This window comes from Rhinolophus ferrumequinum, chromosome 3, assembly GCF_004115265.2.
Source record: "Rhinolophus ferrumequinum isolate MPI-CBG mRhiFer1 chromosome 3, mRhiFer1_v1.p, whole genome shotgun sequence".
In the NCBI taxonomy this organism is placed as follows: Eukaryota; Metazoa; Chordata; class Mammalia; order Chiroptera; family Rhinolophidae; genus Rhinolophus; species Rhinolophus ferrumequinum.
In genome coordinates, this window is record NC_046286.1 from 31,265,349 (window position 1) to 31,285,870 (window position 20,522).

Consider the following 20,522-nt stretch of genomic DNA (forward strand, 5'->3'; position numbering starts at 1 on the left):
CATTGTTAAATTCTTAATTTTCATCCTTTCTTGATTTAAATTGCAAGTTTCTTTAGAATGAAATCTACTTATAAAGAGCCTAATGGTTTCTTACTTTAGCTGTTCTACTGTGATAGTTTTAAAGTTTCTCCCTCACCTTTCCATTTAAATTCTGCAAAGGCACCTGAAACTTTAATGTAGAACAAGTATGGACCGATGTAAAAGTTATACAAATTATAGTTCTTAATTGAAAATGTGTATAATCAATAAGTGCTAAATCATTATCATCCTAGTTTTATCATATATATATAATATATAAATAAAATAAATATTTATATATATTTATGTATATATGAAATAAAAACATTGAGTATATATCAAAAATACATTCAGGAATTGCCAAACGTCTCATTCATTGTCTTATCAATATATATTAAAATACTTACTGCATGTATAGACACAGCTCTTTATTCACATGAGTACATTTATTACTTTCAATTGTGGGGTTACACTTTAAGAATTGTTATTATTAATCTATTTGTTAATATTTCTGTATATTATTTTAGCTCTATGGTTATAGCATTAGTGGAACTTTACTATTTGAGTTCTGACTGTTCAGTCTCCCAGAGCAATATGGAATTATTTTCCATGTCTTTGTGGTATCCCATCTAATTCATGAAAACTTTGTTCCATAGACAATGTTCAGATATAAATGCATAAAATTTGTTCTGAAGACAAAGTTCCAATATAAATATAAAATTTAGTCTATAAATCAAGTGTGTGAATCAAAATATTTATCCAAAAATACAATATGAGCTTCAAACAATTGAAATGGAGGCCAACCATGAACAACCAGTATGGTGGCACTGGCCGGTATTCGCAGGATATCCACCCCACCAGTGACCATCATTGTATGATTCCTGCTGAAAGCAACAGAAACTCAGATTAATCTAAAAGAATCAACAACTTTAATGAATATTGTCTAATAATAAGAAATAAGTCTGTTTTGTAACTCTGGTAAATATAATTTTGACTCAAAATTTTATTTTGAATGTACTGCAAGGTTTAATTTGATCAATATTGATTACACTGGAAGATTTTAGTTGACATTATTACTTCTTTTTTAATAGTGGCTAGCATTCAGAAGCTTCCTGCTGCCTCTGTTCTAACAGACATCAACTTTCCAATGAAAGGACGGAAGGGAATGGTTGACTGGGCAAGAAACTCAGAAGATAGGGTAGTCATTCCAAAAAGCATTTTTACTCCTCTGTCATCTAAAGGTAAATATGTGAAATAATTTGGGCTTGAACGTTCAATAAGATCATTTATTAAAACACTAGGTATAAATCTCTATATATTAAACAATTTAAAAACAATCTGCAGTCTTGATTCTAAACTAATTTTGTAAATATAGAAGCTTACACTTGGTCTTTAAATCTCAGAATCCACTGGAGGAAAGGATCTATTAAAATGAAAAAATACATACATGTATATATGTGCAAATTATAGACCTGAGCTTGACATGATCAAGATAGCCTCTAAAATTAATGTCTGTTTTCAACAGTGACATTGTGGTCTTATTTTCACCTTGTCGATTTTGACCTTCTGAGTTAGTGCTCCAAAAGAGAATTGGCTCTCTTTTCCCATATCATTGCAAATTTAAACTCATTAGCTGCAACTAAAGCAGCATCTTACCTTAGCCTGATGACAGACAGTTACTTTGTGACACAAAACCAATGAAAGCACATCTTTTAGAGTTACAATTAATGTGTGCAGTGTGGGGGCTAACCTGCCCCACTCATGTTTAGGAAAGCATCTCTACCCAGCTTTGCATCAGGAAGTCCTGGAATCCTCTCTTATAATTAGCAGATTAAAGTTTTATAAGACATAATGTTTTTCTTGCTGTTTCACTATTTTTATTTTTATTTTATTCTTTCTAGAATTAGATGAATCATCAGTATTTGTTCTTGGAGCAGTCTTGTACAAAAACTTAGATCTAATTTTGCCCACTCTGAGGTAAGCTACAAAATAATAAGCTGTTGTAATCCTTGTGAACTATTCCGAAAATGTGATTATAGTTCATTCTATGAAAATAGTCAAACAAGTTCTGGTAATACAAAGGGCTTTTTCTTAAATGAAATAGAAAATACCAATTTAATGAACAGCTTTTTAGCATATTATGGATTTCAAAACAACTAGAAAAGACAATTTTGGTCTGTGATTATAGCTCTGTAATTCTTTTATAACTAATCATGACTTGTCTTAAGACTGAGGGGGGGGAAGAAAAAAGAAAAACCTCAAGTCTCTATAATAGGATGGGTTGTTTTAAATTTAATCTGTCTTCTCTCTTTATTTGTACTTAATGGTACTGTTCATCAATATTACTTGACACTAAAGGAATGCCATGATGACTGGGAATACATGTGTTTTCTTTTTGTTCGTTTTGTTTTGTTTTGTTTTTTACTTCATTTGCACAAGATTTCAATTTGCTTCTAAATAAATATTCAATTACAGTTACATTAAGAAAAAATGGTGTTCAATTAGAAGACTATTTTTGGAAGAAATCTATTAATTTCTTTCCTCCCAGTCATTAAAAGAAACAATTACAAATAGTAATTCTACCAACATTCATTTATTTGCTCTACTGTCTTAACTACTTTACCTGATTTCATGGAGAACATTCATATCTGTTTGGATAGTGATGTTATCACTCATGAAGACCTATTTCCTCCACCCTGCCTCATTTTGGAGGCCTGAGACAAGGTTATATGTTTGTTAAACAAAGCCACATTTGCAGTGAGCTCTTACTCGTACCCTCATGAATATAGCTTCACACTTTTAGGGAGGATAGACTGTGAAAGATGTGTACTGTTATACCAGGGGCATAAGAAATGGTCTAATAAATAAAACCAATTAGAGTTCAGTCCAGCAGAAAAAGGCCTCCCAAGGAAGCAACTAAGATTTTGCAGCTGCAGTAACTAGTTACTATTCCTTGAAGAAAATCTTTCTATGTGCAGCAAGTCATTAACATAGTCGATGAGTCATCGAGAGTCCCACTCAGTACAATGCAGGTCCTCCTTCAACCACAGAGACAACTATGAGAAGTTGAGCTTTCTTTAACTCCCTTCTCTGGATGGAATTTGGGCTGTCTGAATTTGAATAGGTTTGCACTTGATTTTGTTCTACTAATAACAGATTCTCCAAACTGATTACTTTGCTCTCAACTTTTTCACTGGTTGCATTAAAACACATTGGTATGTACAACTACTCACAGGTAAAATTGATTTAAAGTTACAGTGACTATCTTTATGTGTGATGTTCATTTGAGGAGAAATATGCTAGAGTTCAAAGTATACCTAGATACTCAGTTAGACACTTATTTCCACCGGGAGTTCATTTGTGTAAAGCTCATCTTTTAAGAATTCTAGACTAGACCCTACTTAAAATCAGATGACTTGGGTTTTAATTTCAACTTAACAAAAAATGTATAAACTTGTCCAGTCACTCAGAAATCATCTGCCTTCAGTTCACCATGAAGATAGAAGCACCTTTATAGGTGGTATTCACCCTATTTGCTGCTGAGGGATATAGAGAATGCAAATAAAATATTTAACATAAAATGTTTTCGATTGTGAATTCATTTCCCTACATGTCTAACAAAGTTGCATTATTATTAGTCTTGTTTTGTGTAATACCGTAGAACTTACCTGCGCCAATGAAATTAGGTTATTTCAATTTTCATAAATTTATATAGGCAAGGGAATTGAAAATTTATCTAGTGATATCAGCTTTTTGTAAAAAGAAAAAAAACACATTCATTTAGTGTTTCAACATTTTTTTAAATGTTGAAATGCAGATTTAGTGGTCACTTACAGTTATGGATAGAATCAATGGATGCATTATGGGTGATTTAATGGACAAAGTAGAGAACTGTTCAGAGTAGTGGGTCCCCTAATACCACCTGTGATACCAAAGATTTCAGATCAGCCTTGGCAAAGTCCCTGACTTTTTTTAATATGTAAACTGTGGGATTGAACTCAAGGTTCTTTCCATCTTCAGAAATTCCCTCTTTATTACAGAAAAATTGTGGAATTTTAGAGTTCTGACATATTCTTTACTTGAAGTCCTTAATAACCTCTGTATAAGAATTATAAATAGGTACACTTACTCATATTTTCTATGTATAATAACCTAAATCACTCTAGGAAAACAGTAGTCATGTTTAGATTCATTGACCAGAAATAATGACAATAGAATGCTCAAGATGAAATGTTTAAATACTATTTGAAAGATGAAATATTAGCATTTACTTCACATTTTCTTTTATTTCATACAGTAAGATAATGTAACTAAGCATTTTTATACCTGTTATTTTTCCTTTTTAAAAAATTGTTCCAGAAAGATTAGTGAGTAAACCATACCAAATATAGATCTTCTATTAAGAGTAAGCCTTTTAAAGGGACAAAGGTGATGTTTTTGTTTTATAGTCACTCAACAAACATTTACTAAGCAGCAACCCTGCTAACCTTATTGCCTTAAGTCTTTTAAATTACTGTCAAAACTCCCAAAACAGTGTTTAATAAATAATAAAGTTCCAAGAAGTATTTACTTGAATAATTGTTTATCTGATAAAATACCCTATGTAAAACATTTTTTTAAAATAAGGTACATATAAATTTGGTCTTTATACTATAAAAAATATTTTAGGAACAGAAGAATAAAAATGCATCTATCTTGTTTTACTGTATAAATTTGACTCTGAAATGAACCCAATAGGAAAGGAAATATTTTCTTATTCAGATGAAAACAATATACAAATGTGCTCTATGTGTTTACTTATTATTTACCAGATTTTCATGATATGTTTTCCTGTGTTCTTTTTACTAATTCTCTGTTGAAATTTTTGGAGCCAAATTTCCCATACACAGAACAATGTTAGACTTGCTGTTAAGTTTTCAGAGATTTTGTATTTTGATATAATCATTTTCAAAACAATACTTTGCGTAATTTCCCTCATGGGGGCTAGGAAGAACTTGACATAATGTTTTTAGTAGATATGATTTAGAAGTTTTCCTTCGTATAAGACAGAAATAACTACATGTTGACTCTTTTATTTAGATATTTATTTTCTTCTTTTGCCTTAATAAGTACTCGGCTATTCTTCAAGCTGCAATTTTTATTTTACTGTTTGTCTTCCCTTTTACAATTAAGCATATTCAAATTGTCCCTTCAACTGAAGGACGTACGCTCTACTGGAATCCAAATTAAATATGTGCTATTTTGAGCATCCCACTTTCATTCTTTTTTTTTTTTTTTTTTTTTTTTTTAATTTATTGGGGTGACAATTGTTAGTAGAATTACATAGATTTCAGTTGTGCAATTCTGTATTCTCCCACTTTCATTCTTCTTCAGTGTAATTTCTTACAGTTCAAAAGCCGAGAACCAGTGGATATTAGTGCTGTGAGGCCCTTTAAAGATGAGTTCCCTCCTGCACTCGCGTTTTATACATGAAAGAACTGAGCTCCTTGTTACTTCAGTGACCTGCCCAAGGCTATATGTCCAGTAGGGAACTGCGTTCAACTCAAGTCTTCTGTCTGCGAAAACCAGGACTCTTCCACTGTCTCGTTTCCTCAATGATGCTAATATCCATTCCTTTAAGAAGTACAAGCCATGCACCTCTATATTAGTGTGAAGACACAGCTGTCTTCTGCAGAAAATCTTGTAAGGCCCAGGTGGCCATGTGTGGGCAGGCTCAAGGCGCCTTGGGGTCAATATGGTGGCCCCAACTTAGGCTATTGACAGCAAAGCCTGAGGGTGTCACTCTTCCCACCCCCTGGTGACCACTTTTGAGCCTGATAGATGAAGGCTGGCCAGCCAAGGCCAGAGGGTCCTCAAGGGAAGGTGAGACCATCTATACACACAGGCCCTACTCTTATCCAGGAACTAACAACCACTCAAGGTCTGGTGAGCACTTAAACTGGTGAGGATTTTTAACTGTAACGACCTTTTAGTAGGACAATTTGACAATATTAAGAAGCTTTAAAAGTGCAATGTCATTAATATAGCAATGCCACCTCTAACATTTTATATTATGGAAATCACCTCTAAGAAAAAAAAAAGAAAATGTGTATCCAAGCATACACTCAAGCCAAAGAGTTCAAGAAAAAGTTGTAACCAATCCATTTTCTGATTCATTTAATACAGTCAGGTTCCAGTTTTATAGGAAAATCACAATACTTTTGAGTATGGGAGCAATGTGTAGTTTTTTTCTGGTAGTACGTATAGAAGATGTAGTCCTTTTTTTAAAAACAAAAACAAAAACAAAAAACAAACAAAACAAAAAACCTTAAATGAAACTATTAACATTCAAGATATTGCAAAGGATCTAATTAAAATTATATTCAAATTCCACTATAGTATTAAAACACCAGGAAAAATAGAGCTGAACAGAAAACAACATTTTATAAGCCGGTGATTATTTGAAAATTATTTTTTAGAAGGAACAAATTTCAGTGATGCAAAATCATACGTATTTGCTGTCAAGTACACCAACTTAATGAAGATATATCATGCTGAATTTTCTTCATATTTAGGAAATGGGACTCATTTGAGTTTCCATTATTATAGGAATTAAAAGCAATTGGGAAAAGCAATTGAACTAAATAATACTGGAAATAATAGAAAAACAAAGTCATAATCACTTTAATACCGATACATCCTGAAGGCAATCAACCTGAAGTAGTATGTTCTTGCAAGAGGACCTGTTCTTTACTTTCAGGACCTAAACTTTGAACCTTGCTTTTTCATTCTGAGTTTGCAATGAAATACTGTAGTTTTCTGATGTATTGTATCTTTTTATAATGTCCTCTTATGGGAAAATTAAAATCATCCCTGGGGATAACAAATTTGCATAACTAATACTCATAATATCTCGCAATCAGTACAGTATTTACAAAAATCTGAGTTTAATTTGGCCATACCTTTTAAAAGTGAATTTAAATCCCTGATTACTTAGCTTCTTTGGGATTCTAAATTGTTACATCCTTTGCATATCTAACTTGAAATTCTATTCAGTTTTCAAATCTCTGTTAGCCAACCCTACATTTTAGCAGCCATTAGCTGGTTTTAGTTTTAAAACAAATCGATTTAGCTTAATAATTTTGATGAAGTCCCCAGTCTCTAGAATATATATGAAGTCATCTATTTTATTATGGTTTTATTTAAATTGGGAGATTGTTTAAAACAATTATGAAAACACTCAATTTAGAATGTACTGTTCTCCCATAAGAAAAGATGAAGTAGTGCCATTTGCGACATGGATGGATCTTGAGATTATTATGCTAAATGAAATATGTCAGGCAGAAAAAGTCGAGAACCATATGATTTCACTGATATGTGGGAAATAAAACTGAAAACAACACAAACAAATGAAGAAACAAAATCTCATAGACACAGATAGTAGTTTAGTGGTTACCAGAGGATAAGGGAAGTGGGGGGTGGTAGCTGAGGGTAAAAGGGGATCCAGTATATGGTGATGGAAAGAGAACTGACTCTGGGTGGTAAACACACAATGTGCTATATTGATGATGTATTACAGAACTGTACACCTGAAACCTATGTAACTTTACTGACAATTTTCACCCCAACAAATTTTAGTTGCAAAACAAAAGAAGGTAGAAGAAGAATAATTCTAAAAATGGAAAGAGGCTACAGTAATTTTAATAATTTTCATTAAACAATTAACATCTTTGTACTGTACCTCGCATGGCTACACTTTATTTGCACAATTAGTTCCATAATCCCCTCCACTGATGTTTCTTCTGTGATGCAGCGTCGTATTTTTTTAATGCGGTAAAAAACATAACATGAAATATATCCCCTTAACTACTTTGAAGTGTACAGAATAGTGCGTTCACTATGCGCGCCTTATTGTGCAACATATTTCTAGAATATTTTCATTTTGTGAAATTGAAACTGTATTTCTTGAGCAACAATTTACCTTTTACCTCCTCCCCCAGCCCCTGGACACTACTATTATACTTTCTGTTCCTGAAAAACGGACTACTTTAGAGACCTCATATAAGAGGAATCGCACAGTAGTTGCCTTTTTGTGACTGGCTTATTTCACTTAGCATCATGTCCTCAAAGCTCACCCGTGTTGTAGTATAACAGAGTTTCCATCTTTTGAAGGCTGGATGAATTTCCATTGTCTATACAGACAACATTTTCTTTATCAGTTCATCTGGCAGTGGGCATTTAGGATGTGTCCTCCTCTTGGCTATCATGAGTAGTGCTGCAGTGAACATAGGTACACAAATCTTTTTGAGATCCTGTTTTCAATACTTTGGTTCTATACTCAAAAGTGGGATTTCTGGATCACATGGTAATTCTATTGTTGATCTTTTGAAGAATATCCATACTGTTTTTCGTAGCAGCTGAACCATTTTACAGCCCACCAACAGTGCACAAGAGTTCCAATTTCTCTACAACCTTGCCAATACTTGTTACTTCCCTTTTTTTCTTTTTTTATGGAGGGTGCAGCTCACAATGGCCCATGCAGGGAACGAACCGGCAACCTTGGTGTTATTAGCACCACACTCTAACCCACTGAGCTAACTGGCCACCCCTATTTTCTATTTTTTAATAATGGTATGAATTGATATTTCATTGTGGTTTTGAAATGAATTCTCCTGAGGATAAATGATGTTTAGTATCTTTTCATATAGTTGCTGGCCATTTGTATATCATCTTTGGAGGGATGTCTATTTAAGTTTTTTGACCACTTTTAGAATCTATTGTTTGTTTTTGTTGAGGATTAGACTTCCTTATATCTTCTTGATATTAACCCTTTTTCAGATGAATAGCTTATAAATATTATTTCGTATTCCGTAGATTGCCTTTTCACTCTATTGATTGTTTACTGTATAGTTTTGTTTTTCTTTTATCTTTTTTTTTAATATTTGCTATGGTACCACTTCTATATTTTAGCTTTTGTTGCCTTTATTTTGATGTCACATCAAAGAAATAATTGCCAAAGTTTTTTCCTTATTTTCCTTCTAGGAGTTTTATAGCTTTAGGTCTTATGTTTAGATATTTAATCCATTCGAGTTAATTTTGGTATATGGTCTAACAGAAAGATCCAACTTTATTAATTTACATATAGATATCTAGTTTTTCCAGCACCATTTGTTGAAGACATTATCCCTTCCCCATTGTATAGCCTTGGTATTCTTGTTAAAGATAAGTTGACCATAAAAGTGAGGATTTATTTCTGGGCTCTCTATTGTATCCCATTGGTATTTATACTAGTACTGTGTTATTTTGACTTTCTGTAGCTTTGTAATGTTTTGAAATCAGAAAGTGTGTAGCCTCCAGATTTGACGAGGGTTTTTTGAGATGTTATAGGAATTTTAGGATTTTCTTTTCTCTTTTTTTTCAAAAAAATGTCATTAGGATTTTCATAAGGATTCCATTGATCTATAGATTACTTTGGGTAGTATGGACATTTTATCAATATTATTAAGTCTTCCGATTTATTTCTGCAATATTTTTTGGTTTTCAGTTTACAAGTCTTTTACTTTCTTAAGTTCATTCCTAACTTGTATTGTGTTTGATGCTATTGTAAATGAGATTTTTTTTTTAATTTCCTTTTTGGATTATTCATTGTTAGTGTATAAAATTGCAACTGATTTTTGTGTGTTGATGTTGTATACTGTAATTTTGCCACATTTATTAGTACCATAGGTTTTTGTGAAATCTTTAGGGTTTTCTACATATAAGATCATTTCATCTGTCAACAGGGAAAATTTTGTTTCTTCCTTTCCAATTTGGTTGCTCTTTATTTCTCTTTCTTGCCTATTACCTTATTCCTGATCTTGCAGTGAACACTTTCATTTTTTCACCACTGTGTACTTTGTTTACTGTGGATTTTTCATACATGGCCTTTATTATGTTGAGGTGCATTACTTCTATACCTAATTTGTTGTAAGTTTCTTTTTTTTATCATAAAGAATGTTGATTTTTTTTAAAATGCTTTTTCTCTATCAATTGAGATGGCTATGTTGTTCTTCATTCTGTTAATGTGGTGTATTACACTGACTGATTTGCATATGTTGAACTATCCTTGCATCCCAGAGATAAACTCCATTTAATCATGGCGTATAATCCTTTTAACATGTTGTTGAATTTGGTGTGCTAGTATTTTGTTTAAAGTGTTTACATCAATATCCATTAAGGATATAGGCCTGTAGTTTTCATTTCTGATGACATCTTTGATCTTCGCATCAGGGTAATGCTGTTTGAAATTTTTTCCCTCCCCTTCAGTGTTTTGGAAGAGTTTGAGAAGAAATGATTTTTTATATGTTTCATGGAATTCTTCAGTGAACCTGTTTGGCCATGGGCTTTTTGTTGTTTTTTGAGGAAGGTTTTTGATTACTGATTACTAGCTATAGGTCTGTTTAGACTTTTTTTTTCTTCATGGATCTGTATTGGTAGATTGTATGCTTATAGGATTTTATCCATTTCTCTTAAGTCGTTCAGTTTGTTGGCGTATAATTGTTCATAGTAATCCCTTACCATCCTTTTTATTTCTGGGGCATCAGATGTAATGTCTCCTCTTCATTTCTGATTATTGTTATTTGAGTTAGCTCTCTTTTCTTATTAGAAAGTCTAGCTAAGAACTTGTCAAATTTGTAGATTTTCTTTATTGTTTTTCTATTCTCTATTGCATTTATTTGTGTTTGAATATTTATTATTTCTTTCCTTCTGCTAACTTTTTATTTATTTATTTATTTATTTATTTATTTATTTATTTATTTATTTATTTATTTATTTATTTTCCTAGTTTCTTTAGGTGTAAAGTTAGGTTGTTGATTTGAGATTTTTTTTTTAATGGAGGCTTTAGTTCTATGTATTTCTGTTTTACTCCTGCTATTGCCACATCTCATATGTTTCGGTATGTTATGTTTTTATTTGCATCTGTCTGAAGATATTTTCTAATTTCCCTTGTAATCTGTTTATGACCCATTGATTGTTCAAGAGCCATATATTTGTGAATTTTCCATTTTTCTTTTGATTTCTTATTTCATTCCAGTGTGGTCAGAAAAGAAACTTGGTGGGATTTCAAGCAACTTAAATTTAGTAAGATTTTTATGTGGCCTCACCTGTGATCTACCCTGTAGAATATTCTGTAGGCATTTGAGAAGAATGTATATTCTGCTGTTGTTGGATGGAGTGTTATTTATATGACTGCTATGTCCAATGTGTTACAATGTTTTTCAAGTTCTCTGTTTCCTTCTACTATCAAGTTAATCTATTACTAAAACATGAGATATTGTATTGATAGTCTATTATTGTGCCATTATCTATTTCTCCCTTAAGTTCTGTCATTGTTTGCTTCATATATTTGGGTACTCTGCAGTGAGGTATTTATATGTTTTTATTTGTTATATCTTCCTGGTGAATTGACTCTTTTATAATTATTAATGATCTAATTTGTCTCTTATTACAGTTTTTGGCTTAATGTCTATTTTGTGTGCTATAAGTATGACCATCCCTGCTCTCTTTTGGTTACCATTTGCATGGAATATTGTTTTCCATCTTTTATTTTCAGTCTATGTATGTCCTTATACCTAATGTGGGTCTCTTATAAATAGCTGTATTGTATTTTCTAATCACATTATACTCTTTGAGATAGGGTTCATGTATCCTAAGCACCTTAAGCCTTTGTAAAAATTGTAAAGAATAACTTAGGTCTCCTTTGAGTGACTAACTCTACACATTTTTAAATGTTTTAGATACCAAGTAGGACAAATCTCAAGGACAGGAAAGACCTTTATTACTTTAGTCATGAAATCCATTTGGCTGTAAGATCTGCTTTACTAGCAGTGAATACAAATGTGGACCCAGCCAGGAAGCATTAGTAGATCACAAAGCCTAACATGGCACATAAGGAGCCAGATAGTCACTTAAGCAAATTAGACTAAATTGATGGAATATATTAAAGGTAATTTTGTAGACTGTACACTTTTTAAAAGGGAATTTGTATAATGTAAATTTGTTTATTTTTCCTTCATTAAGCATTTTAATACCATGATATTAGAATTATATTTTAAACCAACTTAGTCAAAAGTTTCATTTTTTAAAGCATTTTTTATTTAATAAGACATTCAAATATGTGTTAGCACTAAAATGTGCCAAGTATAATACAGATGAAGATATATAAACACCACATATAGATCGTGCCTTCATTGAAGTTATAATCTTGTGGAAGTAGTCATACATAGCATTAATGGATGTTGTGGCAGAGATAGGTACATGTTAGTAACACAAGGTTGGGGAGTACACATGCGCATGTGATGAGAACAACTATCTGCATAAATTTGTTGGCTTGTATCCCTTCCCAATTGTATTCTAAATAAGCTAGTCCTCACACACATACACAGACACACAAAGTGAAAGCCACAAGGTAGACTCCATCCTTGAGGGACCATCCTCATCAGGCTAGTTGATGAACCTGACACAAAGTAACGTACTCTATAGCAGGCTGCTTATTGTAGCTACTTTACTTTCCATAGCCCAGTTTCTCAGGGCCAAAATACATACATGTCTATACACACCAAGAGAACTTCATAAATATATTAACAAGATTATAAATTTATCTTTGGAATACCCACATCTTTATTTTCTGGTAAATTACCAATTTATGCAACTTTTAAAATAATACAAAATATTGATATACTGTCAAATTTACTAATTAGAATTAATAGTTAAGTTAAATTAGCATTGGGTTTATTTATAGCAGAGAAATGGGATTATAAACAAAAGCAGAATAAAAGGACAGGTTGAATTTGGGTGATGCATAAATATTTTCATGTATAAAAATGTTTCAGGTAACCAAATCAGAACTCAAACACATTCAGGCTAATCTGAAAAAAAAAAGAAAAAAGAAAAAGAAGGAAGGAAGGGAGGAAGGAAGGAAGGAAGGAAGGAAGGAAGGAAGGAAGGAAGGAAGGAAGGAAAGAAGGAAGGAAAGAAAGCAAGCCACAGGTGCATCTGTGGCTCAGCACTCTATCTGTGGCTCAGGAGTGTTCTCTGGGAGAAATTTCCACATTTTTTTTGGTGGTGAAAGAATGACAAACATTCTCCCCAACTCCAAGCCACATACACCTTATCATTCTCTGGGAATCCTGTCATGTATGCTAATATAATTAATTGCCCAGTATTACCTTGCAGCTTTGTTAATTCCATCATTCTCATTTGCCCCCCTGATCACCTTTACTGACAGAGAAGCAGAGAAGAACAAATTTGCAAAAGGAGCTTGGCATTTAGAGCTTTCTTTCATATCTTTCTCAATATACCTTTCATTCAATTTACCCATTTAGTATTAAATGAAATCAATGACAGTTAACCAGCTCTCTGTTTGCAACTGTCTTCCCCATGAAAAATGTAAAAACAACTTATACTTTGTTGTTTTTTTTACAATTTACTGTTAGGCTACATACCATGTAGCTTTCCGAGTGTTTAAGAATGTGTTGACATTACTAAATACACGAGAGATGGTTAAAAATGTTATCCCACTTATGTGTTTATAATTCCTTTGCTACTAAACATAGTAAATTCCTCCAACTATGGCATAGTTAGCAATCCTTTTTGATGAAATCTTGTGGCAAAAACCATCCCATTAGAAAAAGCATTTTTATAAAGAATGTGAAGTTCAGCATTGTTCTATGATATCATAATTATATGACTTTGATGGTACTGCCATTTTAGAAAACAATATGGCAGCAACTTATAAAATTAAACATGCTTTTACCATATGATCAAGCAGTTTCACTACTAGGTATTTACCCAAGACAAATAAAAATACATATCCATGCAGAAAGTATGTATGCCAATTATACATAATAGCCAAATATTAATGGCTACAATTTGTGAAAGTTAAAAATCGAAAGCAACCCAATGTTTGCTTACTTAATTGATGAATAGACCACAAATGGTTGTATATCCACATCATGGACTATTACTCTGCTATAAAGAGACACAAAGTGGATAAATATCAAAAAAAGTATGCTAAGTGAATTAAGTCAAAAACAAAGTCTATGTAAGTTATGATTCTATGTAAATAAAATTACAGAAAAGGCATAATTATAGTGACAACATATCCATGGTTGCCTGGACACATGGGAGTGTGCGGGGAGTCTAGTGCAAAATTGCTCAAGAAAACTGTTTAGGATGAAGGATCAGTGGTCTGTCTTGATTTGTAGACAATGTTAGACATGGTAGAATACAATTACCAAAATCATTAAATGGTGCACTTAAAATTGTTGAACTTTATTATCTCTAAATAATACCTTAAACAACAAAAAGGAGGAAAAAGATTAAATGACTTTATCTTTGATACCTGCAATGAATTCTCCAAGGTAGTACATGCTCTATGGAAAAGCAGGTGGTTTATTTTGAATCAAAAAGGAGTGATGGATACACACACACACACACACACACACACACACACACACATGCACACATACTTATGTATGTATGGTATATATTTCTTTAAATAGCTAAAAGTACAACAAAATCTTTAAATCTCTAAATAAATGATGAGCAGCATTTTGTATATGTTGGATGAAAATCTATATATTCAAGCTACAGTTGGTTCAGTTTTCTATGTTTATATTTATGTATACATTTTTGGAGCTTGTAAGTGTAATTGTATTTAAAACTTCTTTGTGAGTAAACTGTACTTGGTAAGATATTTCGAAAGGCAAATATATTCCTTACATTGAGATAAAGAAGCACATTGAGATAAAAATGAGCACATTGAGATAAAGAAGTGGCCTATAAATCTCTATTGCTGAAATGAATGATGGTCAATAATTATCAGCAGCATTTATTTATATTTAAACTCCACTTGCTTTCATGCTATACCACATTCTAATCATTCATCTTAATGAATTTTGAGATAGTCTTAAAAATGCCACGACAGCACTTTGCAAGAAGAATATTTGATCTCCTGGAGAACAAAACTGTTAAGTCCACCTTGAGATCAATGGATTATATTAATTTAAAGATTGCCTGAGGGTTTAAATTCACAATCCATCTCTCTCATTGGCGAATCACATTTCAGTAATCGAAAGCTTGTCAGCGCTATTGCTTTTTCATCTTTCCTGCATCTAAAATGGTAACAGTGAACAATAGCTTTCCCCCTCCCCAGTGCTCTGTTTCCTGATAGAGTTTATCTATAACAAAACAAACAAACAAACGAAAACTGTACTTTTCCATGAATGGTACTTTAGTGCCACGTTTTAAGTCTATTTGCCCTATTTTTTTTTTCTTAAGATACATTTATTTAACATGTACTGAGCAGTAGGAATTCATATGTGTCATCAGTCATTTCTCCTTTTAATCATAATTACTCTGTTTTCAGAAATTATACCGTCGTTAATTCCAAAATCATCGTGGTCACAATAAGGCCTGAACCCAAAACAACGGATTCGTTCCTGGAGATAGAACTAGCTCATTTGGCTAATGTAAGTGTCCTCCATTTGTCATTGTGTTACTTATAGAATATATCTTTCAATGAAGGTTAACAGTCGTTCTTTGACCGATAAGACCAGAACACATTTTTCTAGGCTTTTTAGAGTTGCAAATGAATTAATTTGTTATGAAGATACGTGTTATATAGAAACAAAATGCCATATTATTCTATGATAAACTCTTATTTTTTCATGATTAAACTCTCCTCAGTTTATTCATATAATAATCAATAAATTGTTTCTCAGTGTACACATCTGATTGGGCTCTGAACTAGACAGTGAGAGAGATCGAGGTGAATAAGAACCTGTCTCACCATGAGGTGAGGAAGCTCTGCCATGTGAATACATAGATTTCAGATGCATGCAGCAACAGCGGTTACAGTACAAAGAGGAGAGATAACTCCAGGGTAGGAGAATGGATGGGTGGCATTTAAACGTACTAAGTTATAAAGGGCTCCTTATAACTTACCTGGGTGCTCCAGTGATCTAAATCTAAATTTTCCATTTAGAATGGCAAGAGCACTTTCTTAAATCCATACAACTACAACTGAAATTTGCTGGATCTTGTTCAGACCTTATGTAGAAACTTAAAATATCTACTTACCCTTTATATATTCACTTTGAATACTTAAAGTATTGAGGAATAGAGACAAGGGAGGGGATTCCTATTAAGGCTTTTTTAATTATACTTTTTATACTTCCGCTATTAAAGTAAGCCAGTCTCATATGTTGCATGTGCATATTTTTTATTCCTTGCAAAATTTCTATGAAGTTGGCTTTTACGGAGAAGCACAAAAGATTGTCGTTTTCTAGATTGCCATAGTGAAAGATATAATGGAATTTAGAATCACATCCTATGGTCTATAAAACCTATGTGTTTTCTTATATTTTATATTTTTTGACTTCTTCTAAAAAAATAAGCCTTGGTTTTATTTTTGAAAAAAAAGAAAATTGTCTTTCCTGTAAACCACTTTTTATTAAGATGTTTCAGCTTCCTAGATTGTTCAATGAAAATCTCAAATCTCTCAGCAATAACTTTTAAACATCACAATTGATACTTAAGCTGTTAGGTCTTTTCCTACTTTTGCCAAAATGTGACCATACTGGTTCTATTTAACTATGAAAATGTGTTTTATTTCTACAATATGTACTTCTCCATCCTTTAGAATAGACTTACTCTCATAATTGCACTGAAAACTGGGAGATAATTTTAACATTGCTTTTGAGTATGGAACTTATTCCTTTGTATGTTCAAAATTCGTTATAAAAATATTTACTTACTCATTTGTTTGTTTTCATCGTTTATCATGGTAATGTTTTTCTAATTATAAGCATTGGTGAAAAATAGTAAGATGTTAATTCCCTAAAATGCTTACCAAAAAAGCAACACTGTCAGAATGTATACCGTGTTTCTTAAGGAGAAAACACTTCTGTTAATGAACATTTGTAAAACTTCCCCAAATAAAGATAAAAATCATTATTTAGAATTTAAAGATCATGTTAATTAGATAACTGTTGCTCATAAATTGAAGGAAGAGTAACCTCAAAAATAGTGTTGATGAAACAGTCTCACAATTTCAATTCAATACAACTATTTAAAATTAATAGATTTAAGCTTTGAGTCAAACTTTTCTTGGGAGCATATTTAGATAGGTGATTTACAGAAGAGATAAACCATGTAATAATTGATTTTCTACATATGGAAAGTAGAGTGTACAGTCAATAAATTTTATTAAGAACCAGCTAGATACTGGAATGATGATGCAAGTCAGAATATAAGAATGCTGACATATTGTCCAAGTCACTTAGAATTTATTCTGTCTTTCAATATTTTGAGTGCGTGTGTTGACCAGATTCCTAAAATAACATTGTCTCTACTCCAGAAGTCCTGGACTTAAGAGAACATAGACAAATCGGTTACAAAAGGGGGCTGAGGGAGGCGATGTGGAAGAAGAAAAGTTTACACTGAAGAAAATGCTACTAAGTGTTCTCACTTCCATGCTCCCCTGACATGCAGTGTCCCCCTGTGCCCATCCCCAGAGGCCACCCCGATGGAACAAGCCCCTCTGGACTGCTCGATCCCTGATTTCATCCCTCTGATTCATAATTCCTATCACACTGTTGTGTGTACGATACATACAGCCCTTTTGCTCTACTGGTTTGCATTTCTAATGCCTCTTATATTTACCACCCAAATTAGAATTTGTAAATACCATTGTCCACTGAGGGAAGGAACATATGACTGATGTATTGAACATCTTAATACTTATTACCAGTCTTATAAAGATATGTTCTATGTGTACATACTGATGCTAGTTTTATTTCCATTGAAGAGAACATCAAAAGAGCCTATACTGAAATATAATAGTCTTCCCTAAAATGTAAAGAAAAGATATGTTTTTAACAGGAAAATTGAAATCGATTAGAACAAGCTGAAATTTCATCTCTATAGTTATATAGAGATATATATGATCACTGTTATTGCCTTCAAAGTTAAACTATTTTGGATATGACATATTTCTAATATCACGTCTATCTAATTTCAACTATATCAGAAGTATCTGCTATACTTTTTTGAGCTCAGAAAAGAATAATGACTTGCAAATTATGTCTGTTTCATATACCATGTGGGGAAAAAAATGAAGAATAGGAATTAATAGTTATAATGAGTCTAGGGGAAAGCCTGTTAAATTTTTCTAAATGAAATGTGTTCTTTTAAACAGCTTTTTAATAAATACCATTTCAAGTGTGTTAAATATATTAAGACCCTTGGGAACTGGTAGGAATAGGTAACAGAATATGGAATTTTGAAATTCCAAATTGTATTTAGCAAAGTCAGTTGCAGTTTTAACCACCTTGTAAGTCATTGAATCAGATACTATTCTTAGTTCAGGTTTTTTGGCTTATGGCTTTATTCTTATGGCCTACAGAATCAGGGTTTGTGGTCCTTCGTGCTTAGGCGTAGTCATTGCTTGCTCTAAAGGAATACCAGATTTGTTTTTCCAATAAAAGAGTTTTGGTTTTTTTTTATATTACTTAAGTTTTCTTCAGTGTGACATTTATACCTATGTTGTTTGATTCTTGAATGCATAAGGAAATTTAGTAACGTTATTGAAAGGAATCATTGAGACCTACAGATGTACAGTGGAATGGACCTAAATGTACACGCATATACACATCACATGCATGCGTACACTTACCCACCATTAGGATGACTTGGGTCTGACAAGTCTGAGCCTGCTGTGACTTTCTAAGGTAGATAACATCCCTATCTTTACAGATGAGTTAGAAGTCTAAGTAAATAAAAACATTTTAGTTATTACATTCCCTATTAACTTTGCAAGCCAGAATGCACATTATTTTTTCCAAATAAACAGTCTTTATGTAGTTCCATTTCTAGTGACAAGACAGGACTATGAGTATGCTGGCCTACTGTCTCTGCAGTCTAGTCTTACCTTTCTTTTCATTTCTTCCTCTGAACAGTATCTCAAATAATCTAGGTAAAATGATACAACTATCTTTCAGGATTGAAAATAATCCACCAGGTTTATCTGTAGTTCTTAAATTGGATATATTCACAAAACATCTCTTGAGAATTTGGACTTGTAGGTTTGTTTTATTTGTTTGTTTTCCATATTCACTTGCATACTAATATGATCAAGGTAACAAATTAAGGAGTTTTATGTGTATACACTAAAATTAATCATGAGCCATAACCTTTGTAAATAATAGTGGAAAACACAATGGGGGACTGTAATGAATTTGCTGGTTATTATTAGATAAGCATGAGAAACAATGAAAATAGATTCCGACATTTATCATTGGGTATTTTCATGAATATTAAAGGCTGGTAACAACCTAAGGAATTACAAATCACTTGGCAAAGCTTAGAGAAGTCCAGTCTATGCATCTATAATTTCTACAAAAGGGTATTTGTATCCCTCTACTTTTTGAATTACTCTCCTATCCTTGCTTCTGTCCATTTGGAAGAAATTTCTGATGTTTTGCCTGCATAAAACTCTTGGTAATTTTTATAGGAGAGTCATGAAATGCTAACTAGACAAGCAGATTGATGCCTTTGCCAACAGCTGAAATTGAGATAAAATTGTTCTCAAGCAACAGTTTGTTTGGGATAAATCCTAAATTTGAAACTTTAGTAAGCATTCTTCCCAATTACATTTCACATTCAGTTTAGTTTTACTCATAATACATAGTAATATTCTTCAAAAAGATGTTAGAATAATTATGCTATTTTTGGAGCAGGGGTCAACAAACCTTTTCAGTTAAGACTCAGAGAGTAAGTATTTTAAGCCTCTGAGCCATAGCAGTCTCTGTCCCATCTATTCCCCTATGCAGTTGTAGAGTGAATGCAGCCATAGACAGTATATAAACAAATGGCTGTAGCTCTGCAATAAAGTTTTATTTACAAAAATAAGTGGCTGGCAAGATTGGGCCCCTGGGCTATATCATTTGTCAATAATGGCCCCCAAAGATGTCCGCATCCTAATCTCCAGAAACTGTGAATATGTTATGTACAAATCAAAAGAGATTTTGCAAATGTGATTAAGGGTAAGGACACTGAGGTGGAGAGATTGTCCTGGATTATCTGAGTAGGTCCAATTTAATCACAGGAGCCAGTAAAAGTGGATAACCTTTCCCTATGGCTACGGTCAGAGAGATGCAACTTAGACAGGACTCAACTTCCCTTGCTGACTTTGAAGATACAGGAAGAGGGCCACAAGGCAAAGGATATAGGCAACCTCTAAAAGCTTAAAGCAACCCCTGGTTGCCAACCAAGAAGGAAATGTGGACTCAGTCCTACAACTGCAAGGAACTGAATTCTGCTGAAAACTGAATGAGTCCGAACGTGAATTTGTCCCCGGCGCCTCCAGAAAGCAGTGCAATTCTGCCAGTGTGAATTCTTGAGCAGAGACCAGACTTCTGACCCACGGAAACTGCAAGATAATAAATTTGTGATTCTGCACTGCTAAGTTTGTGGTAATTTTT

At 32.8% G+C, this 20,522-nt stretch overlaps 1 protein-coding gene across 5 annotated transcripts in view; it reads left to right on the forward strand.

Annotated features, from left to right (window-relative positions):
• ADGRB3 (adhesion G protein-coupled receptor B3) overlaps positions 1-20,522 on the forward strand; it is a 677,430-nt gene that overhangs the window by 367,321 nt on the left and 289,587 nt on the right. For all 5 annotated transcript variants that reach the window (XM_033102727.1, XM_033102728.1, XM_033102729.1 and 2 more), the window contains 3 exons: positions 1,110-1,259; positions 1,920-1,995; positions 15,407-15,509. In XM_033102727.1, coding sequence (XP_032958618.1) covers positions 1,110-1,259; positions 1,920-1,995; positions 15,407-15,509 — 329 coding nt within the window. The remainder of the gene's footprint in view (positions 1-1,109; positions 1,260-1,919; positions 1,996-15,406; positions 15,510-20,522) is intronic.